The sequence below is a fragment of the Talpa europaea genome (assembly GCF_964194135.1).
Source record: "Talpa europaea genome assembly, chromosome: 4".
NCBI lineage: Eukaryota > Metazoa > Chordata > Mammalia > Eulipotyphla > Talpidae > Talpa > Talpa europaea.
The window spans coordinates 103,525,725-103,550,005 of record NC_140070.1 but is presented as its reverse complement, the minus strand read 5'-3'; the positions used below and the strand labels follow the sequence as shown (position 1 = coordinate 103,550,005).

The window sequence follows — 24,281 nt, the reverse complement described above, 5'->3', positions numbered from 1 at the left end:
CTGAGTCTTTAGTTATTTCAGAGTCTCAGAGGAGGAGGCTCGGACTATAAGCCCTGGTTTGGCAACCAGATTAATCATCGTTAGGACAACAGACCTTGGTAGAATTAGCAGAAGCGCTGTCATTGGGGAAAGGACAGTCTCGAGAGAGAGGCCAGCTGCAGGGGCTCCTCCGCGGTGTTAATTGCTTCACCCAGTGGGGAGGAAGGGAATGCACTGGGGAGAACTGGTCGGCACTTCTGCAGGAGTAGAAGAGGAGAAGAGGCTCCCCATCCTGGCCAGGCAGCCATCCTGACGCCTGGCCCTGCCTGGCCCCCCAGAAGCACGTGCAGGCAGGGATGGGTGACCCCATTGGCTTGTGGAGCTGAACTTACCTGAAACCCTTGAGAAAGAAATGCAGGCGGCTTCCACTGAAGACAAGGTGCAGGGCTGAGAATTCGAGTAAGCGATGACTGAGAACTGTTAGAGAGGTACAACTATTAGAGAGGAAGTTAGCCATTTATTTCTTTTAATCTTGTTCCAGCTTTATTCAGCCTTGAACAGGTAATGGTGAACTGCACTGGTTTACATGTAGTCAGCAGTGTTGGGGGGTTACTAGTTTATTTATTAATATTGACAGTGGGAGCTTACATGGGCTCCTCTCATCTGCCCAAGTCCAGGGAAGCTCTGGACTGCGGGTTAGACGTGCAAAAGGGAGCCTGGCACTTGAGTGTGGAGGAGCTGGTGCCACCGCCTCTGTTCTTGCTTCAGGTCTGAGCAGGAAGAATCGGGAACCAAACAGAACCAGAACAGAGTTGCTCCCCAGGAGTGCTGAGGCCCAAACCACAGGGACACATCTGAGGCGCTAGATGAGCTGGGACTAGTGAGCAGGAGGGGGAGCTGAGCTGAGCCCCACCTGTGTTCTTAGTGACCCTCTGTCATGCCTGTGGACCAAAGGCGTAACCAACATTGTCAGCTAGCCCCCCCGCCTGCTGCCGAGCGCTGCGCGCCAAATGACACCCGGGCCCCTGACATCAGCCCCAGAGTGACCAGAGGAGGACTGGAGAAAGTCAGAGGGGTCATTAAAAATTGTTCAAGTTATTTTTGAGTTGTAGAGACCAGCGTAGGCATAATACAGCTTGGCTGTTCTCAGTCCCCTAGTAAAATGGTCGCAGGCCCCTGTGATGGCCTCCTCTGGCCAGTGCCTTGCCAGTCCTGGAGAGCGCAGCCTGTTCCGGCCCTGTGCCGCCCACTCAGGCCTGCCCTCTGAGGCCCCTGGAGCCTGCACAGGCTTCTCCCCCTCCACGCCCAGGGACACCAGCTCCTCCATTCTGGGCCTGGGGCCACGAAGTGGGCACGTCCTGCTGCCTAGGCAAGGGGATTCTCAGAGACTAGAAGGATCCTACTTGCCTGGACAGACAAGCGCTAGGCCATTCGGGCTGCAGGACAGCGTGGAGGGAGCTCAGAATCCACATTTGACACTTGAATGTGTCACTAGAGGTTGCCGAGGCCCCTGGAAACCCTCTCTGGGGGGCTTAGAACAAAAACAGTATATCTTGGACAGGTAGACAGACGCCAAACCTGTTTTAGCACTGGATCCTCTGGCTTGTGGAGAACAACACAAATCCCCCCACTTTGTGTTTCCTAAGTCTGTCCTCAGTGGGGGGAAAGAGAGGGTGTCCGCTGGGGTTTGGGTTCACCTGCTGACTGCCCTCCTGCCCAGCAGTGTGCTCCACACTGGGCCATGGAGATGAGAGGACATTCTCTGTCCTTGTCCTCACCACCTGAGCCTTACCTAGAATTGCTGGCTCAGTGCCCCCCAAGTCCACCCTCTTTTTCCTGCCACAGCTAATCAGACCCCAATATACATTAGTCCTTTTGTGGGCTTTATAGATTAACCCCAGGTAGGGCTGTGAGACAGCAACCAGTAGGGGCCTCCGCTCCCCTCCCTGTGTATGGGAACCTCAGGGCGGTAGGCAGATCTGTGGCGGGCGGCTCCTCCCTCCCGGGCCCCCAGCCACCTCTGACCTAACAAGAACATGTTGATTCTCAGATACCAGAAAAGCTATCGCAGGTAACCTAAGTTTAATTTTCTCAGTGCAAAGCTTGTGAGCACCAGGAGGTTCCCCGTGTACTCCATGGGGGTGCAGGGTAAGTGTGCACAAACACGGGCGCACACCTGTGGGGACTGGCCAGCTTCACAGTGTCTCTTATTTCTAGCCAAGTAAGTGGCACAATTGGGAGGGGACCTGCCCAGACCAGCATCCAGAAGCAAGATGAGGGGATAGTTAGGGGACTATGACAAGAAATAGCATGTGGGCAGAGAAAGAGTTCAGACACATGGATTTTGCCTGTGAGTGGAATAAAATCACAGGCATCCCCAGGCAGAGGAGCCTGTCCCAGAGGAAAGAGGGAGGAAGGAAGGGAAGAAAGAGGAAAGGGAGGGACAGACAGACAGATGGATGGACGGACGGATGGAAGGAACAAAGGAAAAAGGCGCGAAGGCAGGAGGTCCGAATGACAATCCTCTTTCTGTCCAGGTTCCTTGGTGAACTACAGAGAGAAAATGAGCCACAGTCTCCCATAGTCTCCCCTCCCCTAGAAACCTTTGTTGTCAGTCCTCTCTGTTCTCATCTCCTCTCCTTCTCTCTCTATCCCTCTCTTTTAGGGCTTTGAAGACCCCAAGGACAAGTGAGTAATGTGCCCTTCTTTATTCCTGCTCCCTCAGCCTGGGGGTGTCTGCAAGTCTGCCTCATAGTTGGGCTCCAGAATCAGTGGGGAGGGGAATGGAGTCACTGCAGGTGGGAGAAGGCAGCAGAGGGGCTGGGCCCATTCCACAAACACAGTGTGTGCAAAGGCAGGCATGCTACACATGTGTGCGCACACACACACAGGAGCGCAGCTCTCAGGAAACAGCCCTGAAGCACTGGTTGCCTGTGCCTGGACACATCCCAGTGTCCCGAGGGGCTGTCTCCCCCTTCCTCCTCCTCTGCCCAGTTCTCAGTATCTGGGCTGCACCCTGGGAAATAGGGGTTTTAGTTTAGCACCCAAAGAGTCCTGCAGCCTGCTTCCCACACGGTCCTCAGCCTTGGTAAAGATACCAAGGGGTTCACAGCCCCTGTAGCAGATACCTTGCCCTAGTCCCATCTTCCAGGCCATGGCGCAGCTGGAGAATGAAGAGCAGAGACTGTTATAATCTGTTGGGCAAAAACCAACCAAAGCCTTGATAACATTCATATTCTTTGTATAGCATAAGGTATCAGTAGGGTCAGAAAAGCCTTCCTGTCAGTGAGGCCCTCCAGCAGTGGGTCTGAGGCTTGGTCCTTTTTCTCACCTGTGTGTCATTGTTAAGAGAGAGTCTGGTGCTTCTGGACCTCCTGGTCTCAGTGCCAGTTCCCCAGTCCTTTCTAGGACTAATCTTGGGGGGTGGCAGGGTCTCTCTGAGGATTGGGGTACAAGGGCAGAGTCACTCCTCTCCCAGTGGCCTTTATTAGCCGACTTGTGTCTGTGCCTCTTGCTCCCCCAGGAATGCCCAGGAAAGTGCAAACCCTGAGGATGAAGTGGATGAGTTTCTGGGGCGAGCCATTGACGCCAGGAGCATCGACAGGCTGCGGTCTGAGCATGTTCGCAAGTTCCTCCTGACCTTCAGGGAGCCTGACTTAGAGAAGAAGGTACAGCATCCTGGTTGGAAGGAGACCCTGGGCAGAACCAGGACCAGGGGCATGAAGACCCCTTTCTTGTTGCCTCAGTTTCTCTAGCTCTGATGCTGCACTACCCAGGAGATGGGGATTTTAGGGAGACTTTTTAAACCCTTTGTGTCTCAGTTTCCGTATCTGGAAAATGGGGACATTAAACATACCTTACTCTCAGGGTCAGAGTGAGTATTAAGCACGTCCATACATGTAAAGCACATAAAAGTGTCTGCCACATAGTAGGTATCCAGTGTTAGTTGCTGTTTGCGTTGTTATTGTTATGCTCTTGTTTCCATGGGCCACTCAGCTGCATTTGGCACACAAGGACCTTGGGGCTGGAGGGAGCAGTCAGGAGCTCTTGGTCCCATCTCTTAAACTGTGGCCGAGAAGCAAAAACTCAAACGTAGTTGGCAGCTTGCATGAGGCCAGCCAGCGAGGCAGTGACAGAGCTGGAACCAGGTGCTGGTGCAGGGTCTTGCGCCACAGGGTCTCCCTGGTGTTCCAGTAAAATCGGCTCATGTGCTCATGTCATTGTCAAGTGAGGCAAACCTAATTGGGAGGGTGAAAGTATGGGGAAGGAAGAGTGTGCCAGCAGTGAGTGGAACTGACGGGGCTCGCCCCCTCTGGGTGACTCTGGGCCAGCGCAGCCTCTGTTTGTGCAGCTAGTCATGTCCTGGGGGATGCTGAGGCTGGAAGTCAGAACCTGTTGGTGAGCTCTGTGATGCAGGACAAGTTGCATGACCTTGCTGAGCCCCAACTCACTCAGGTCTAAGTAGAAACACCAGCGGTCCTACTTCCTGCAACACTCATGGGGGGGGGCGTGGTGCTGGCAGACCCCAGCCCACGTTCTAGCATGTTGATGGGGCTCAGTTACCTTAGCCGCAGTCATGAATCACTCACAGTGACCTGGTTGCAGAAATTTTGACCCTACCGTCCCTCTTTGAACATCCTCCCCACTGGCGCCACCTTGTGGTGGTTTGGAGTGGCTGCTTGAAAACTAAGCACTGGTTCTGGGGTCTTCCCTGTCCTGGGAGTGGGCCCGCCCTGGGGGTTGGGCCTAGGACCATCCTGCAGGCCGTTGGCTCCAGTCCTCTGACCCTAGCATATCCTCTTAGTACTCCAAGCAGGTGGATGACCGATTCGGTGCCTATGTGGCGTGTGCCTCGCTCGTTTTCCTCTTCATCTGCTTTGTCCAGATCACCATCGTGCCCCAGTAAGTATCGCATCCCTCCTGGCTCCCGCTTCTGGCTTCAGGAGCTCCGGGGAGAAGGGAGGGCAGAGGTGGGGTCTGGGCAGCCTCATGGTTTGTAGGACTGGGAATCCAGCGTCCTGACACTCGGTGACAGGGAGGCTACATGGTTGTCTACATGGAAAACCTCTCTCTGGGAACCGACTAGCCCATGAGAGACTGTCTCACTGCTTATCCTCTCCTGCCATTTCAACCCACACCACTGTTGCCCACTGATTCACCCAAAGGAGTCACCTGGCATGTTGCTGCATGACCTTGGGTTCTTGTAAAAAAATCAATACCTCTTCAAGAAATACAAGTTTTCTGCTACTCTGGCTATTTCCAAGAATGGATTTCAGGTTCTCAAAGGCTTTTCTCAAAGAGGCACTCCTTAACTCTTCTGAGAGCTGGTCATGTCACTGAGAGAGGCTTATGACTTCCAACAGGACCACTCTGAAGTGGGCATTCAGCCTTTGGAACTAACGTGTCTGTTCAATAGTCATTCTCAGTGGGGTCACATCTAAGGAAGATCTGTGGATGTATGTATATATACAATGTATGTATGCATTTTTTTACTTTTCATGATACACTATTTTAAACATATAAAAAAGCAACTATCCCCTGGATATAAAAATTGTCAATATATTGCAATATTTGTTTCATCCTTTTTTTTGAGTTTTTAAAGTAAATTTTTAGATGCAATGATATTTTGCCTCTGCAAAGCTCAATATACACCAGTTTTAAGGACATTTTCCTCCTTGGCCACACTACCTTATATACCAAACAAAAATAACACCGGTCATCTAATACCCACTCCATACTCAGATCTCCAAAATTGTCCCCCAGATGTCTTCTCCTCTTAATTTATCCATAGCCAAGATCCACTGTTTCCATTTGGTTGTCTGGTAAGTTTAACTTAATCCAGAAGAGTCCCTCACTCCAACACCCTCTAGTTTGCATTTTGAAATAATTGTACATTTACAGGAAAGTACTACCGTTCCTATATATCCTTCATCCTGCTTCCCCTAATGTTGACAACTTACATAACTGAGGTATAAGTCAAAACCAGGCAGGGGACACTAGAATGAGACTATCAACTTATAGACCTTACTCCATTTTCATCATGAGTCTCCCCCCAAATGACGTTTTCTGTTCCAGGAACCTGTCCAGGAGCCCACATTGCACCCAGCTGTTGTATCACCTCAGTCCCCTCCAGTCTATAATGCTTCCTCAGCCTTTTCTAGTCCTACACAGCCTTGGCACTTTTGATGAGCACTGACCAAATGATCTGTAGAATGTTCGTTTAATGTCTTCTCATGATCAGGTTGAGGTTATGCAGTTTGGTACGAATCTCCCAGAAGGGAGTGGTGTTGTGTCTTTTAATTGACATTACTGAGGAGCTGGCCCTTGCTTTCGAATCTACTCTGACTCTCTCAAGCTACCATGGGTGAAAATCAGCCAGCTCCACCTGACACGGCTAATGCCCGCTGCCCCCTGTCCCCTGCACTGAGGTTGTGCAAAGCTGGAGGGAGTGTGGGTCCTTATGGGCCTTGGATCTCATTTTCCTGCATGGAAATGGAGCTACAGGTGTAAATAAGCCACTTAGTCTCTCTGTCCCGTTGCAGCTCACAGCCCTCTTCATTGAGCTGCCTCATCTTGCCTCTGCCACTTTTCTTTTCTGAACATGACTTGGGAGCTGCGTTATCACAGCTTTGTTCCCTCCTCTGGCCACAACTCCAACTTGTTAAGGCATTGATGGAGGTCATTCTCTAGCCTCCTCTCTCTGGGGAAGCCTTACAAGCTGCTTTAAAGGTCTTTCTTTTCCTCTGAAGAGAATTCTCTTCCCTCATTGTCTGTTTAAAGCAGCTAAGTGCTGGCTTCTGGGGAAGCCTGAACAAAGACTCCGTTGAAATGCCTCCCTAGAGGTGTTCACCTGCCTCTCAGTCCACAGGCCTTTAACCTGCTGCTAGTGTCTGGCATCTCCTGCTACTCTTGCTCCCTGAAAGGGAGAAGGACTTTGCGTGACCTCCTGGTGATCCGGTGGTGTGTGCAGTACCTTGGCCAGACCCTGCCCGATCAGGGCGGGTAGGGGTTCTTGATGTAAAGTCTCTTGCAGTTCTTTTGTCTGAGGGTTCTGGCCCATGGTGGATGTGAAGATCACCTGTGATTTGCCTCTGAAAAGAGGGGCAGAGGTAGATCTTCTCTTATTGTTGTTGAGCTTGCCATGAACAGGGGAGCAGAAACTGAGTAGGACCTGTTGCGGGGCTTGGCGGTTTAGGATTCTGCCCTCTGAAGAACTCATCACTGATGGTTCTCAGAGTGGCTGGAGGGGCTGCCCACAGATGCACGTCCCTATATCGGCCATTTATCAAACCAGCCTTCAGCCTTCATGGTTGTTTATCAATCCAGGAGTGACGACTTGAGGGGAATAACAGGCAGTTCTTTAGTGGGTCCTTCCAGGCTAAATGAAGCAAGTCCATGGACAGCTAAGAATTTGGCAGAACATTGAGCTGCTGTCACCTGGTTCTCCATTTGTCTCCCCTTGGCTGCTGCTCCCTCTGGAAGGTGGCAGGAAAGTGGGAAGCGTGGGAGCCAGACTGTTATGTGTATGGGGCAGGTGACTGAATTGGTTCTTAAGCCTGTGTACGTCCTTCTCAGTGAGGCTGCGGTATAGGTGACTGGACAGTGGGTGCAGGAGAAATGAAGAAGCTTCCACCTCCTTCCCAGGGACTTTTAGCGCCCCAGGTCCTCTGGACCTGGAAAATGGGCCCTGGAAACCTGAGCCCGATAGCTCAGGAAGCTGCAGAGCCTCCACCTTCATCCAGGCCCATCCAGGACTCCCCACCTCCTCTCTTCTTTCAGCTCCATGTTCATGTTGAGTTTCTACCTGACCTGTTTCCTGCTGCTGACTTTGGTGGTGTTTGTGTCCGTGATCTACTCCTGTGTGAAGGTGAGTCTGGTGCACACCTGAGCCCCTCCCTTTCCAGCCCACTCATAGGGGCCCTGCTCAGCAGCCCAAGCATCACCCCTGGAATCAGAGGTGCTGAGTCACAACTCTTTTTTTTTTTTCAAGATTTGTTTAAAAAGATTTGTTTATTTATAAAAACATACAAGAACTGGGGTCTAGGCCAGAGGTGTGGGGGTGAGAGGATTCACCAGACAGAGTGGGGAACAGAACAGGCAGACTGACTGAAATACACTGCTGAGGGGAGCAGCGGGCGAGGCAGGAGAGGTCTGCTGCGCCATGTGGGTCACCACCCTGGCGGTGAGGTAGATTTCCCTATTCATTGATAAAAGAACTGAGGCTCAGAGTTGCTAGTAATTACCCCAGGATCACCCCAGAATTGAAGTCAGGCCACAGTGGCAATAGCATGATAGCTCTGAGACTTAACCCCTACACCACCAGGGAGGCCCTGGGTCACAACTCTTAATTGGCATTTGCATGAACTAGACTGTTTCTGGCATAAGCTAAGAGTTTCTTAAACTTTTTGCCATCAGGTTTTATCACCTCCTTTCACCTCTGCAGTACCCTTACACCATATCACAGGCATGGAACCAGGGCCTCAGGGTCACTGACATGCCTGGAGACTCACAAGAAACCAGGATCAAACCACCCCTACCCCCAGTCAGTAGTTGTGTCCCCACTTCTGTTTTCAATGCTATGTTGATTTGAATTAATCAGACTGGGAATGCACTGGTTGAAATGTATTTTTAAAAAATTGATTGTTTTTCTGAGCTCTGATTGAGAGCAGGCATTGAGCAATTGGTTTACACAAACACAAGTATCCTGCAGTAAAAATTCTTCCCAGAATTTTTTTTTATTTTTTTATTTTTTTTTTGCTGCTGTGGTACAGCCCCTCCAGGAGACTGCCCCAGGTGAAGCGTTTTATCATCCACCCTAGGGTTAGTGGGGATTTAGGGCCAACATACAGATGAATGTTTTGATCACAGGAGGTGAGCCAGTCTTCTGGAGACTTCAAAACAGCAGCAATTTCTTAGTTCCTGCAGAGGTTTTTAAAGCCAAGAGCAGGTCTTTTTAAAGCGTGACAAGGGAAATTGGCTTATAGCAAGCCAGTGCATTAAGAGTCATTCATTAGATGTTACAGCCACATTCCAGGTTGAATTTTTCTAACAGCCTGCAGTTCTTCTCCTGGTCTCTGGGTGGCCCATGTGGAGCTCCATGTCCGGCAGTCACTAGGAAGTCCGTTGCCCCACCTGCCTAAATCAGTTAGTACACTAGGGATTGCAAAATGATGGCAGTTCTTCAGTTGCTGAATTGGGTGATCTAAACTGAAACGGTTTCAGCAACATGGCGGTGGGCACGGGTGGGGGGTGGTAGTGGGAGGTGTGGCGGGCCGGGCACCAAAATGGCAAAATTCTAAGCAGCCAAACATTAGAAACCATCTGTCATACCATTTCAGAGTAAGATCCTCATGCGAGTGCCAAAACACTTTTCCCAGCTGTGAAACCAAAAATTCCTTTAATGGGAAACAAGAACTTTCATTCTTATTAGCAACATAGTTCTTTAAAATGCAAATATTAACTAAAATTTCTATGAATTTTACAGCTTATAAAGCGCTTTCAAATGTATCATTTCATTGTGGCTTCAAAACCATGCTGAGAGGTAGATTTCCCTATTCATTGATAAAAGAACTGAGGCTCAGAGTTGCTAGTAATTACCCCAGAAACTGAGCAGGAAATTTTAAGTGCTTTATTGAAATATAATTCATATACCATAAAATCACCTTTATAAAAGTGGATGAAATTATAATTCAGTAGTTACTAGTATATCATAAAGCTGCGCAACTATCACCACTAATTCCAGAACATTGCCCTCAGCCCCAAAAGAAATTCCATAATTATTAGTCATTCCTCATTCCCCGTTCTTCACAGACCCAGGAAACCTCTGACTAACTTTCATTTTCTGTGACCTTGCCTGTTTTGGACATTTCATGTGAATGGAATCATAGAATATATGGCCTTTTGAAACTGGCTTTTTTCACTTAGCATAATATTTTCAAGGTTCAACCATATTGTACCTTGTAATATACTTCGTTCTTTTTTAGAGCCAAAGAATTATCCGTTGTATGGATGTGTTACGTTTGGTTTATCGGTCAATTGATGACCATTTGGGTAGTATCCACTTTCTGGCTATTGTGAATAATGCTGCCTGTGAACATTTGTATACAAGTTTTTATGTGGATTTGTTTTCAGTCCTCGTGAGTATATGCCAAGGAGAATAATTGTTGGGTTATATGGTAACTCTGTGTTTAACCTTTTATGGAACTGCCACTAGTTTTCCAAAGCAACTACAGTATTTTAATTCCCACCAGCAGTGTAGGAAGATTCCAACTTCCCCACATCCTCACCAACACTTGTTATTATCTGACTTTTGATTATAGCCTTCAGAGAGGGGATGTGACTTTCTCAAGGTGACATAGGAAAAGCCACGCTTAGAACCCAGGCCTCCGGGTCCAGCACTTTTTCTGCCACCCTCTCTGCCCTCAGGGGTGGCCACAGGACCACTTGGCCTATATGCACCACTGCAGCCTCCACAGGAGGTGTTGAGGTGGGCGCCGGGGCTCTGCTTCTCTGGTGGGCATCTTTTCTTTTAGTCTAGCTGTTGGGTGGTGAGGACATGATGAACAAGGCCAACTATATCAAATTTGGTGGAGTCAGATCATTTCTCCACCAAAACCATAGTGGGTCTTCAAATATACACACAGCATGTTTAGTTGAAGAAATAGAGAGGGTTAGGCAATGGAAATGGCAAATCCTTGAGAGTCCTGCTGAAAAAAACTCATTGAAAGTACGTGTCCAGGGCCCTGCCCTCCTGCTCGCATGCTGGTCTGCCCCTTCTCACAAGCCCACTGCCTCCCTCAATAAATCATCAGACCCACAGCTTCCTACTTCTTGCAGGAAGCCTTCTGATTGTCCCTGGGAAAGTTCTGGGCCCTGAGTGACTCCTTAATTGCTACCTACTGCCCCTCCATGACTGTAACTCCCAGTGGCCCAACTTTACTTCCCTGTTAGGGTCAAGATGCCTCTTCCCTTATGTTCTGCCTCTCTCACCAATGAGCTCCCTGCTGCACTCCTGGCCAGCTGCATCGTTTCACTCTTGTTGGCCTAGAAGCAGCAGTGCAGTGGAGGAGGACAGAGTACTGTGCACCGGAGGGACTTCGGCCAGACTCCAGGGAAGCAGGCAGGAGACAAGGGGAGAAGGGGAGGCCTGGTTCCTCCCAGCTCCTCTGTGGTTGTTTGTGATGTCCCCATTGAATTCTGTCATGTCTCTCTCCATCCTTTACCCTGGGACAGCTCTTCCCAGGCCCTCTGCAGACCCTCTCCAGGAAGATCGTGCGGTCCAAGATGAACAGCACCTTAGTCGGGGTGTTCACCATCATCCTGGTGTTCCTGTCAGCTTTTGTCAACATGGTGGGTGGCTGCACCTCCCGGCACCTTCTTAGCACCCTTTGGGTGAAGCCTAGGGGAACCCTGTGCCAGACAAGTTTACACTGGGAGGGCAATTCCCAGGCCTAGAGCTCCTCCTTCCCTTAAGTTCTCACTTGGATCCCACTGTCTGGGATCAGATTTGACGCAAAGCTTCTCACAGACTTAGTTCCTCACTCTCACAGCTCTGGAGGAGCCAGAGAGACTGGGGGAGGTCCCCAAGGGAAGTTTAGGAGCCCCGCCTTGGGCATCTGGGCCGGCCTTCGCCATTCCTCAACCTCTGCCAGGCTCCTCTTTGTCCCTGGTCAGCGTCAGGCTGTGCCCGAGACAGTGTGTGGATGGGCAACCCCGTCTGTAGAGGTGGGCTGCCTGGCCTGGCCCCCAGGGGCTGACTCTTTTCCCTTCCCCCCAGTTCATGTGCAACTCCAAGGACCTGTTCGGCTGCCTGGCGTATGAGCACAACATCAGCACCAGCCAGGTCAACGCGTGCCACGTGGTGGAGTCGGCTGTCAACTATAGCCTGGGTGATGAGCAGGGCTTCTGTGGCAGCTCCTGGCCCAACTGCAACTTTCCTGAGGTACTAGGGGGGCGGTGCTGGATGCAGATGGGGGCCCTCCTGCCCCACCCCCTCTCTGTCCTTGGAATAGTTGGGCCCTTTGGTTCACTTCTATTCCAGGGACTTCCATCCCCCAATCTCTCATTCTGATGTGCCAGATGCTGGTGAACAGAGCTGTCTTCTCAATGTAACAAGAACAGTAATAATAATAGCATGCCTATTGTTTAGATAGTCCTTTCCATGAGTCAGGCGCTATGCTGAATGCTTTACGTATAGTTACATGTTTCATCCCCATGATAACCTGATGACATAGATACTATTATTATTTCCTGTATACAGATGAAAGAGAGGTTAATTAACTACCCAAGGTCACACAGCTAGTGAGTGACAGAGCAAGAGCTCCCACCCAGGTCATCTTGCTCCAGAGTTTGTGCCTTTAGATTGAGGGCAGAACTCTTGTCTGGATCCTCAGCTTCAGTAGCAGCCCCCACCCTGCCCCCAGAGAACCTGCCTGAACTCCCCCCTCATGCTGGGGGGTGGATTGCTGCAGGGAAGCAAAGGGAAGTCAATCCCAAGCCAGTACTACCATGAAACCCACCCATTCAAAGCATCTAATTCAGTAGTTTGTGGTGTATTTACAAATGTGTGCAGCCATCCTTATAATTTAATTCTAGAACATTTTCATCACTCCAAAAGAAATCATGTACCTACGGTTATTAGGTTTAAAAAGAATGCATGCATTAAGCGCCTGTAGTATGTAGGGGCTTCATACACCTCGCTGTGTTTTCTCAGGGAGCCGTGTGCCAGTGAGCCTCAGGTCCAGGCTCCCTGATTCTCCCACCCCAGCTCCTTGCCAAGGCTCACGTGAAACCTGGGAGATGGTGGCAGGTTTTATCCTTTTGTGGGGAGAGGCCAAGCATTCATCTAGTCCCGAAAAAGGTGCATGACTCACCACGAGGGATGGGAACCACAGTGCAGCCCCGTGCTGCCGCCCTCCCTTCCCAGGGTAGGTGCCTGGCTCCTCCGGGCAGCACATGGGCAAGGGAAGCTCAGCAAAGAGTAGGGGTTCCTGGGTGCTCACCTAGATGAGCACTCCCCCTCCACCTGTCCCAGGGCCCAGGCCAAGCTCTCCCCCTCCCTGGCTCCATGCTCTCCAACCCCTCCCACCCCCACCCCCCACCACCTCTGTTCCCTTTCACATCTGGCCCAGAGCCCACAGGAGCTGCTTCCAGAAAGCTGTTTGCCGAGAAATAGGCAGTTTTGGGATCACACTTGCCTCTGATGGTTGCTCCAAGGGAGAAACTAGGAATGGGGAAGAGAAGAGCAGCAGCAAGGCCTGCTTCAGCCTCTCTTCTGTGGGAGCTGGTAGGTCCGCACCTGCAACCCTCACTAGCCCTGAGCCCAGGCCAGCTGACCCCACCTCACATGTGTTGTTTTTATCCAATAACTCCTCTCAGACCCCACGGCCCTAGGGGGACCTCAGGATTAAGCCTTGGCTTCCTGGTTTACTGGGCCCAGGGTCTGAATGTGAATCTGTTGGCTCTAGGGGCACCTTTCTTGTCCCTGAGGGCTGGTAGCTGGGGCTCTGGACGGGATTGTCTGGGTGTGCCCTGCCCGCTCCCTCCTCTGTCCATTCCTGGTGGTGACTTGAGTTTGTTCTCATCTCCTTCCCGTCACCACGCCCTCTGCAGTCCCTCTCGGCCTTCAGGGGCCCAGGCAGAAGCTTCACTAGGAGCTACCCCACTGCCATGTAGCCTCCAGTTTGAGGCAGAGGCAATGAATGGTAAGAGTCCCAATGCTTGACTCAAATAATGACGCTGAATTTAAAAAAAAGAACAAAATAGCAGATGCTGGCATGTCTAGGATCAGTGCTGGGGGGCAGCAGAACAGAATGGGTCTGTGAGGTCCCTGGTTTTCCCCTCACTAGTTGGAGAAGGAAACTGAGACTCAGATGGAAGGGGCTTCCCTAAAGCAAGTCAAACAGGGCCACAGTCCCTGGAAACTTCTGGGACACATGTACTCTGAACTTAGCAATTTTTCAGATTCAAGGTTACTTTATGTACCCAGTGGCTTCTGGGCAGCACCTGGTACTAAAACAGTCATATTTCTCCAGCAAAACATATAAAGAATCATAGGAAGCAGGATAAAGATAATTAGCATCACATCAGATGGGTCAGGTTTTGCCACCAGATAAAGGTCCGTTCAGGTGTTGCCACCACATCACTTTTGAAAGCAGTTTTCAGAGCTTTAGATTTATTTTATTTTATTTTATTTTTTTTATACAATAGCTGGGGTACAGGCCAGAGGCAGGAGGATGAGAGGATTCACCAGAGACAGAGCAGGGAGCAGAACAGGCAGATGGACCAAAAGCACTGCTGAGGGGAGCAGCAGACGTGACAGGAGAGGTCTGCTGCGCCATGTGGGTATCTCCCCAGCCGGCCTGGAATCAAACCCGCGCTGCAGAGGCTGCGGACAGCTTCACGGTGCTGCTCTCAACCCGCTGCACCATCAGGCAGGCCCCAGAGCTTTAGGTTTAAACTTGCCAATCAGGGGCTGGAGCCTGTGCTCCCCGCAGTTATTGAGGAGACCAGGCACTGTGCCAAATGACTTAATCTCTTGGTATTGTCACAGCGAGCACGAGATAGGTCGGTTTGCAGATGGGAATGCTGAGGCTGAGTCCATGGCCCAGATCACATAGTGCATGGTGAATGGGGGTCTGGGGGGAGCGCCCGTCTCCCTGAATCTGCACCTGGGGGCCCCACTACCGGTACTAGCCAGCCTGGGTCTGGACCTCCTGATTCCTAAGCACCCGTCATCACAAGTTTGCATCAGCAGAAGCGTCTCCAGAGGAGGCATCACAGGAGACCAGCTCAGGCTGTGGGAGTGCTCGGGGAGGGTGGGGCGGCAGAGGGCAGGTCCACGGCGCTGACGTCCGGCCCTCTCTCCGCAGTACTTCACCTACAGCGTGCTGCTCAGCCTGCTGGCCTGCTCCGTGTTCCTGCAGATCAGCTGCATCGGGAAGCTGGTGCTCATGCTGGCCATCGAGCTCATCTACGTACTCGTCGTCGAGGTGCCCGTGGTCACTCTCTTTGACAATGCTGACCTGCTGGTCACCGCCAACGCCATGTACGTGGCACCTTCCTCATGCCCCCCGCTGGTGCTGGGGCACAGCAGACAGGCGACAGAGCAGGAGGCTGGGGTCCTGGGCTGCGGGGGACTTGCGAGGGAGTGTCTGTGGCTGCCCAGCTCTGACCATCTAGGCAGGGGCCAGAGTGTCTTATTTCTTTTCCTTCTTCCCTTCCCCAGCGGAGGGTAGCCCGGATCCACCTCCACTTTCCCACTCACTCCTGACCTCGGGCCTCAGTGTGTTTTTCCTCACTTGTGCAGGCCAGTAATGAGCTGTTTCCACTGAACTTAACTGCCTGTGGCACTCAGACCCCAAGCATCGAGGCTCAACAGAGCTGAGTCACGGTGTCTGTGGAAGCAGTGGAAACAGCCTCGGTTATTCAAGACTCGGGCTTGGCCTTGGCCTAGGCATTCAGACATACACAATCCCTTCTCATCCTCTTAGCAACCCAGCAAAGTGGGCAGAATTGCCAAGGAAGGTTGGGGGGGGGAGGCGAGGGGAATCATGCACTGCCCAGAGGCTTTAGCTGTGATGGTGAGTAGTTGCGTCTCACACCCAGGAGGTGGTGGGCCTGGGGTTGTGTGCCAGGCTAGGTGACTGGGACATCAGCCTGGTCCTCTAGTGACAGATGTCAGATGTCCAAAGGAGGAGGTGGCTTTGTGTGGTTTCGGGTCAAATTGAGCCCCAGACACACATTTGGTCATTTTCCTGAACCTCGTTTTTTTCACAGTAAAATAATAGTCATGCCCATTTTACAGGAGTAAAATGTATATAAATTACCTAATGTGCAGTACCGGTTTTCCCTTTCACCACCCCCCTAGATACGCATGCACACACACACACACACACCAGAAAAGGCAGAAAAATGTGTTCTAGTAGGTGTCCCTGAGAAAGTGCAGCTAACTGCTTCCTCCGCGGCGAGGAAGGAATCCACCATCTACCAATTTATGCACAAACATTTGAGGTCCTGCTGTCTCGTAGGCACTGAGCTGGACAGTGGAGGTACAGGCGGATGACACAGGCAGTGTCGGAGTATCAGAAATGTTACTTTTTGTGAAGGGAGTGTCAGCTGAGAATAGAAGGCTCTAAGTCAGCTTCCCAGAGGACCCTCTGGGCGGATGTCAGGGAGGCTGTGGCATCAGGAGCAGCGCAGGATGGGGAGGAGGGCCAGGAGGGCCAGGCCTTTGCCAGCCATGGATCAGGGCTAAAGCGGGGAGCTTTCTTGTCCACTGTAACCCCAGCCCACCTCTCCTCTCCTCCTGCTGAAGTAGCAGCAGAGGATCGAGGGCATTTCTGGGCTGGGAGACCCTGAGCCGGCTGTAGGGGAGCACCATCCAATAGGTAAATAATTCAGCCCACATATGTCATTTAAAACATTCAAGTAGCTATTTTGAAAAGGCCAACCTATGATTACTTTAATGACATTTTCATTTAACCAACATATCCAAAATATTTTAATGTCAATTACAGTGAAATAGTTTACACTTTCCCACACTCATTCTGTATAATGGTATATATTTTACTTCCAGGACATTTTAACCTGCTGTAGCCACACTTTGAGGCTCAGTCGCCACATGTGTTTCGTGGCTACCATGCTGGATAGTGAGGTGCACTGCTCCTCTTCCCATGCCAGCAGGGGCTGGGGCAGGAGAGGTGGGCAGGCGCTGCCCAGGTGGGCATACAGGGGGTGCCCAAGGGTCCCAGGTAAGGGCTGGGTGATTTGAGGTCATGGAGATAAGATGCCAGTTGGGGCTGGGCTTCTGCCCCTCCTGTGGATGTCCTTTCTCAGCTAGGGACCATGGGTGCAGTAGCAAGGGACCCAGACACAGAGGGTGCTGGGGGTGGGGGGCCAGGGGGAAACAGGAGTGAGGGCAGCAGAGCTGCGTTGTGCGGGGGTGCGGAGCAGGGTGTGGGGGAGGCAGAGCAGAGCCGATGGGAGAGTAGGGAGGAGGGAGGAGAGCAGGGCATGGGGGTGACTGCAGAGCAGGCATGGAGGCTATAAATATGCAGAAGAGCGGCCCTGAACACCTTCCCCAACTTTTGTTCACAGAGACTTCAACAACGGGACCTCCCAGTGGTGAGTTAATGCTCTTTCTCCAAGTTCCCTGCCCTTGGCACGGAGCAGCCAGAGGCCAACAGCCCAGGGCTGAGCAGAGAAGGCAGCAGTGCCCAGGTGGGAGGGGGCCTTTGTGGCAAGGTGGGCGGTGAAGGAGGCAGCCTGAGAGGGCGAGGCACCCTTCCTGGGTACCAAAGATTCCTCTTCGGGTAGATGCCTTCTTTCCTTTTGTGATCCCCGCGGCTCCATGAGCTACAGACTCAGCAACCAGAGTCATCAACACCTGCAGGTCATTCCACAAGCCTCATCTGAAAGCACTTAGCCTCAAGTTCTTCCCCAGAGCATGCATGAGACGCAGGCAAGGGAGAACAGGAAACAGGTGCCCCTGCTCCTCGAGGGGTGGAGCAGAGACGAGGCCTGCAAAGATTGTAGGGGCTACTTCTGAGCAGGAAGCCTGCAGCGTTCAAGGCTTGGGCTCACTGCTGGCACAGAAAGCAGGATTTGCAATAGCTGCTGACATTAGGGCATTTGTTAATAATGTTATCAGATTTATAATTAGACAATAGTGGCCACCCACTATTGGAGTGCTACCCTTTGTCAAGTACTTTGGTAAACATCTTATATACAGTCTCTTTGACTTTTACCATACTCTTGACACGGGGGTATTGTTATCCCATTTTACAGATAATGAAACTAAGGCTCAGAGAGGTTGAGACTTGCCCAAGGTTGCCCAGAGACGGTCAGTACAGCCTGCCTGGCTCCCTGCTACTGCACCCACAGCCCCTGACTTGTCCAGGGACAAAGACCTGGGATGTCTATACTGCCTTGTAGAAGGGCTGACTTCATCCCTTGAGGTGACCAGAGGAGAACCCCCAGTGATGGAGGAGTAAGGCCTCAGCAGAGGAGTAATGGCGGCTGAGCTGCAGGTGTGAGCAGAGGCTGAGAGGGGGCTGCCAGCTGGGAAGGCTTCCTGGAAGAGAATGCCTTTTCCTCAGGCAAAGTTTGAGCAGAAGGGTGAGGTGGGGGGGGGGGGAGCGGTAGCACGAGGAAGTTAAAAGGACTGAGGGAGTTTGAGAGGTTCCACAAGGTACCAGGGCATCTACTGCCCTCTTGCAGTCCCGAGCATGCGACCAAGGTGGCGCTGAAGGTGGTGACACCCATCATCATCTCGGTGTTTGTGCTGGCCCTGTACCTGCATGCCCAGCAAGTGGAGTCCACCGCCCGCCTCGACTTCCTCTGGAAACTGCAGGTGGGTGACCCTGGCGCTGAAGCGGGTGTCTCAGGCCTCGGGCATTGAGCATGAGAAAGTGCTTCTCCTGGACTGGACATGGCCTTAGTCCTGTACTGACCAGGTGTCGGGCTCAGGCCTCAACCCATGCCCTGTATCCCAGGAGGTCTGCTCCCTGTTCCCTGGGGCTAAGAGCCAAAACGCTGGCACTTTCCCCAGATGAACGCACCTCGACAGTGCTTGGGCTTCGGTGGACCCAGGAGATGTGCCCTCAGGTCAAATCCTGCCTGAGCACTACTGTGCACCTCCAGAGGCAAGGACAGAGGGAGGCATGAACAGGCCCAGTTTGGTGGGGTGGGAGGGGGCCGTGGGGAGCTGGGAGTCAGGAGGTCTTCCTGGCACTGTGCTCTGAACCCTGATCTTGTCCCCCTGGAGAACAGGATACAGAGGGTCTCTGGGTGCTGGCAGAAGCCCTGGGCTGCCTCAGAATGTCCAGGAGAGGGCGCCCAAGGGCACATATTTAGAAAGCCTGATGTTCCAGGTGGGCAACCTCCGACCTGTTACTGCAGCCAGGGGCCTTGCAGCGCCCCTTAGCCAGACCTCTCTGCCTTCCCTGGCTGGCCCTATCTCTACACCACTTCTCAGGCTCATCCGCAATGTGCTTAGACCACCTCCAGCACCAGTTTCAATTCTGTTGAGGCTAAAGCCTCCAGAGGCAGGAGGCCCTGGATTTGTTTGGATGCTAGTGTAGATGGGGGCATCTGGTTGCCCCTGCTTTGGGTGTGTAGATGAAATTCAGCTGAGATTCCCACTGAGGTCTGCATGTTTTCTATGCAGAATGCCCGCCTAAGCTGGGAGGGAGCTAGTTCTTCAGTATGAGGCCATATCCTCTCTGAGAGCTGCCGTCAGCCTCCTCCTGCTCTCCTGTGCCCCACTCCTTTGGGGAAACTCCCAGGAGGTCCCAGCTCTCTCCTAAAAGCTGACCAGGCTGCAGGGATCTGGAGCCAGTGTCCTTCTATTTCTCTACTCATACACTCCCCACCTCCTCCATGCAGCGCAGGAAGCCCCTCCCAAGATGGCTGCCGCTGTGTGTCACAGAGGCCTCAGGGCTGGAAGCAAGGGAAGCGCAAACCTGCCGCTACCACTCTTTTTGTGACTCTGCGCTTTACTCCCGTGTTGTGTTTTCCCCAAGCCCCAGAGTGCACAGGGTAGACTATGCCCACACAGGCTGAGCAGAGGGACCCTGCCAGCTTCCAAAAAGCCCACCCGCCAGGAGAGCCTGGCCCTTTGGGAGATTCTAGTTGCAACCAAATGGATGAAATGGATGTTCACATTTAGTTAGAGAAAAAAACCCAAGCCGGCCAGCTAGATCTTTTAAATGGCCCTAATGATCCTGCCTGCCAACACAGCCACTCCCAGCTAGAGGGGCCACTCTGTTTGGCATCAAGGGGGAGGAAGTCATCACCCTCAGCCTTGTAACCCCTGCATCCCATCAACACTCTGGTCAGATGGCCCCTTGCCACACTTTGATATGTGACCACTTCTGTGTTTCGCCTGTGGGCTGCGATTGGCCTCTTGACCAATTGTTCAGACCCAGGACTCAAACCAGGGGAGAAAGTCAAGGATGATGTCCCATTGGCCTCAGGGACACCTGCACCCCCTGGCCCCACCTGACTGCATCTGGCCCTGGAGCTCCCTGCTCTCATGGGAACCTGGGATACTGGGCAGGGCTTCTGGCCATTTCCTTGTGAGGTCAGTCTGTTAAAGTGGTATTTATCAAACTGCTTTTCCTCTTATATTTCCGGATCTAAAGAGAAAAATGGAAAGTTGAAGAGCATGTCAGTAGTTGGCAGGCCATTTTGGGGGTACTATTTGGATGATCCCTTTCACTTAATTTAATACTAGTCAGTCTCTCCTCTGGGGCCTGTTTTCCCTCCTTCGAGAAAGTGACCCTCATATGCATCACTTTCCAAAAGGCAGGGAGGGGAGAGTTAGACACTTACAAATCCCTTTTCTGATGGCAAGTCAGATATGTTCTTCATAGGAAACCTGGCATGAGACGGTACTCCCTGAGGCCTTGGGCACACATGGGTACTTGGGCAGTTTGTGTTGTCTTTTTCTAAGTAGCTTGTCGCTTGTCCCTTTCTGACTGGGTGCTCTGTGCCAGGCCACGGAGGAGAAGGAGGAGATGGAGGAGCTGCAGGCCTACAACCGGCGGCTGCTGCACAACATCCTGCCCAAGGACGTGGCCGCCCACTTCCTGGCCCGTGAGCGGCGCAACGACGAGCTTTACTATCAGTCGTGCGAGTGCGTGGCCGTCATGTTCGCCTCCATCGCCAACTTCTCTGAGTTCTATGTGGAGCTGGAGGCCAACAACGAGGGCGTGGAGTGCCTGCGGCTGCTCAACGAGATCATCGCCGACTTTGACGAGGTGCGGCCGGACCCCCAAATGGGAAGGTCGTGAAGGACCTCACTTTCAGATACAAATGCTGATGCCGGGGCCCTATGTGTGACCCAGCCACTGTTCTGGGCCTCCTGACTACATTTCCTCCCCTACACCTCATCTTGCTGCAGATAAGGAAACAGTCATAAACTACATGCCTAAGGTCACTGCTAGTAAGTGGTGAAGCTGCGGTTTCAGACCAAGCTGCCTGTCGGCTCACTCGCCAACCGCCCCCACCCCCCATCATTCCTCTTGTGCCACAGAGGGTAGGACAGGCCCCTAGGCTGGGACAGCCCCGTGTCAGTGCCCAGGACATTGGGACAGTCAAGGAAGAAGTAGCTCCCGGAAGAAGGGAGGAGGCAGGACAAAGACGCAAGGTGCTGAACAGCAAGTAGAGGCAAAAACAAAGACATTTCCTCGTTTGTTTATCAAACCCTTGTCGAGCACCTACTGTGCCAGGGCCTAGAGACATGGTGCTCGATGGGGAAGTCTGGATCCTGGGAGCTCACTGGGTAGAGTGTGAGGGGGCAGCCCTGGTGGGAGTATGTGGAGCACAGGGTGGAGGGTGGAGAGGGATGATGGGCTGGCAGTGTTTGAACAGTCCATGAGACTCCCAGGTAGTGGGGTGGCTGGCGTTGGCTACAATGGTGTGGCAGGCTTCCAGCAGGTCCTGGAGATAGAAAGGTGTCCCACTGGACAAAGATGAGGAATTTTCCCTGGGTGGGATGGGAACTTGAGCCAGCAAAGGGGAAGATGGCCACCAGGCTCTATTGGGGGCCAAAGACTCAGAAGGAACAGGTGACCTGCCCCCAGGGGCTCTTGCTGTGGGGTGGACATAACAGTCACTATACACCAGTGGGCACCGGAAGAGACCTAGCTCTGTCGGGGAGCACTGAGGCTTCACACGGAGTTGATGGTGGAGATGGTCTTCCTGTGTTAAGTGGGTAGACATCTGGGGACACCCCATCACACTGCCCTGTTGACCTGGGTGCCCCGGACTTAGGGGTGACCAGGTTTGGCTTCTTCTCCAGATCATCAGCGAGGATCGGTTTAGGCAGCTGGAAAAGATCAAGACCATTGGCAGCACCTACATGGCTGCCTCGGGCCTCAACGACTCCACCTATGACAAGGTGGGCAAGACCCACATCAAAGCTCTGGCCGACTTTGCCATGAAGCTGATGGACCAAATGAAGTACATCAACGAGCACTCCTTCAACAACTTCCAGATGAAGATTGGTGAGTCGGGCCCTGGGGAGCACCAAGGGCTGGTAGGGGCTTGCACCTGGGCCCCATCCAAGCACAGGTTGATGCTATAGGTGTTCCTGCCCCCGGGGCTGGGGGTGGGTACCCAGAACTCAGAGCAGAACCGGCCAAGGTCTGCAGGTGCCTCCTCTGTGCTTTGGCCTGCATGGCAACACAGACAGGATGCTCTCCTCTGGTTTCCCACCTTGCCCACTCGTTGGGAAGTTCTGGTTGGAACAGGCTGCACCTGCCCAAAAGGCTGCATGGGCAATGCTGTGGGCCAGGGCATAGGGCCTTGCGGTAGCTGCCTCCCGAGTAGACAGTCCCATTTATTTCAAGTAACACTAACTCAGCAGCAGTGTTTTATTTAAAAGTGTTCCAAATTGGTTCAGTAAAAATAAAAAGTGGTAAAATGAAATAGATGTTTTAAAACCAATATATTTAAACATGATACAAGTCATTATATTTGCAAATTTATAAAAATCCTGGACATATATTCTATAAAAATTGACAACAATGATTTCAACTTTTTTTAAAAAATAGAATAATCTTAAAATACAAAATGGGTTTGGTGAGGTTATTATTGAGTTTCAAGTGACTTCTCTCTTGGGTTTGGGTGTGTGTGTGTGTGTGTGTGTGTGTGTACACAAAATCTAGGTGCTGTGAAACCCTTTTTAATCTTCACAAAAGTGATAAGCTGAGCGCATGTATCTTCCTTTATCGAATCCCTGGGCCGTGTCTGGATGACTTTGAAGATGCTGTAGTGACCCAAGGTGGGCTGCTGCAGAACAGAGTATGGCAGAGGCCATGGGTCAGCTTCAAAATCATCTGGCTGTCCTCTACTCATTAAGAAAACCTTTGAACCAAAAACCTATCTATATTTTTCCCTTTTTTGTTTTTAATTCTGTAGTTGCACTATCCCAACTTTTAATTTGAACAAGTTTTAACTCTACAGAACAGTTGAAAGTATAACATGATGAAACCCATGTACAGTTTTTATAAATTTGCAAATGTGCAGAGGGCTAGACACCCTCCCATGTCTACAAATGATTTTCAAATTACAATGTTGAATTCGTTGCCCCATAAAGTTCAAGGTGTTTCTGCAGTTTGTTCTGGCATTAGCGTGTATGATGGAGGTGGTCCAGGCCCACAGAGTGAGAGTTGCGTTTCCAGTAGAAACTTTGTGAGTGTTGCTCTTCCCCCTCCTGAGGATTGTGGAGGTGAAGAAAGCTTTCTAAAAGAGCAGATCTTTGTTCTATTCAAGATTTTAATGCATTATCAACTCCCTGGGTAGGTCTCAAGCTATAAATGATTCAGATTTCAAATTTAAAAAAAAAAAGAACCATATAATTCACCAACAAAAATACTGGTGTTTCAATTCTCAAAATTAGCACATTAAACCAAAATATTGGATTACTAAAAATCAATATTATGATCATTAATGTCCTCGGGAGACATTTTGTTCCAGCCTGAGTGTCAGGAATTGGGCTTTCCCTGAACAAGCTGGCTTCTTTCAGCCTGCGGCCCAGGCTGAAACTGGGACGGGACTGGTTTTTCATTTTGCGTGGACTGCTGGTGAGTCTAGACCAGCCCGTTGGGGGTCTGCTTTCAGGAATGGGCAGCCTAGCAATATATGCTAACTTCACTCTTGGTTTCATGTGATGTCATTCTTGCTTTCCTTTTACACCATCTTTTTCACCTACATTGATTTTTATTTTTCCTGTTAAGTTTTGGTAAGCTGCCTTCACTCCTTTGCTAGGCCAGGCCTGGGGATTTAGGGGTGGGGGTGGTCTATGAAGAGATAGATAAGTGGTTGGGCAGTGTGGAGCCTTGTGTGGACTCCTACAGACTCAGGAACATCTTCATTGGGGAGTTGGATTTTGGTGAGTGACTGGACAGCCAGCTTGGGACTAGCATGTGGGGTAAAAAGCTCCATATGGCTTGATAGGACCAAAGAGGAGGACCGTGGAGGGAAGAGTTTTGGAGACTGGTGAAATTTCTGACTGAGTGACCCAAGAGACCAGTTCAGGAGCTTCTGCTGTGTTTGTACTGCTGCCGCTCACATCCAAGGAACAGTTAAGCAGCAACGAGGCTTCACAAGGAACAGTGTGAGCAAGAGAGTTTATGTAATAGGAGGAAGCGTCCGGGGACTTGGAGAGACGGGTCAGGTCTAGAGAATTCAATTGAGTCAGATGTATCAGGGAAGGACTTCACCTGGAGAGGAAAGTGGACACTTCAGATGCACAACCACTACAACAAAAGCCAGAGGCAGGTTGCTCAGTGTTG

At 51.4% G+C, this 24,281-nt stretch overlaps 1 protein-coding gene across 2 annotated transcripts in view; it reads left to right on the top strand.

Annotated features, from left to right (window-relative positions):
- ADCY5 (adenylate cyclase 5) overlaps positions 1–24,281 on the top strand; it is a gene marked incomplete at both ends in the record, with an annotated part of 136,896 nt that overhangs the window by 110,170 nt on the left and 2,445 nt on the right. Inside the window, 11 exons of one of the 2 annotated variants that reach the window (XM_084231714.1) lie at positions 2,645–2,667; positions 3,503–3,647; positions 4,784–4,881; positions 7,759–7,846; positions 11,212–11,328; positions 11,756–11,920; positions 14,850–15,025; positions 17,077–17,103; positions 18,199–18,331; positions 20,478–20,741; positions 21,785–21,989. In XM_084231714.1, the coding sequence (XP_084087840.1) occupies positions 2,645–2,667; positions 3,503–3,647; positions 4,784–4,881; positions 7,759–7,846; positions 11,212–11,328; positions 11,756–11,920; positions 14,850–15,025; positions 17,077–17,103; positions 18,199–18,331; positions 20,478–20,741; positions 21,785–21,989 (1,441 nt within the window). Of the gene's footprint in view, positions 1–2,644; positions 2,668–3,502; positions 3,648–4,783; positions 4,882–7,758; positions 7,847–11,211; positions 11,329–11,755; positions 11,921–14,849; positions 15,134–17,076; positions 17,104–18,198; positions 18,332–20,477; positions 20,742–21,784; positions 21,990–24,281 lie in introns of both variants that reach the window. The other variant, XM_084231713.1, reaches the window with a different exon arrangement.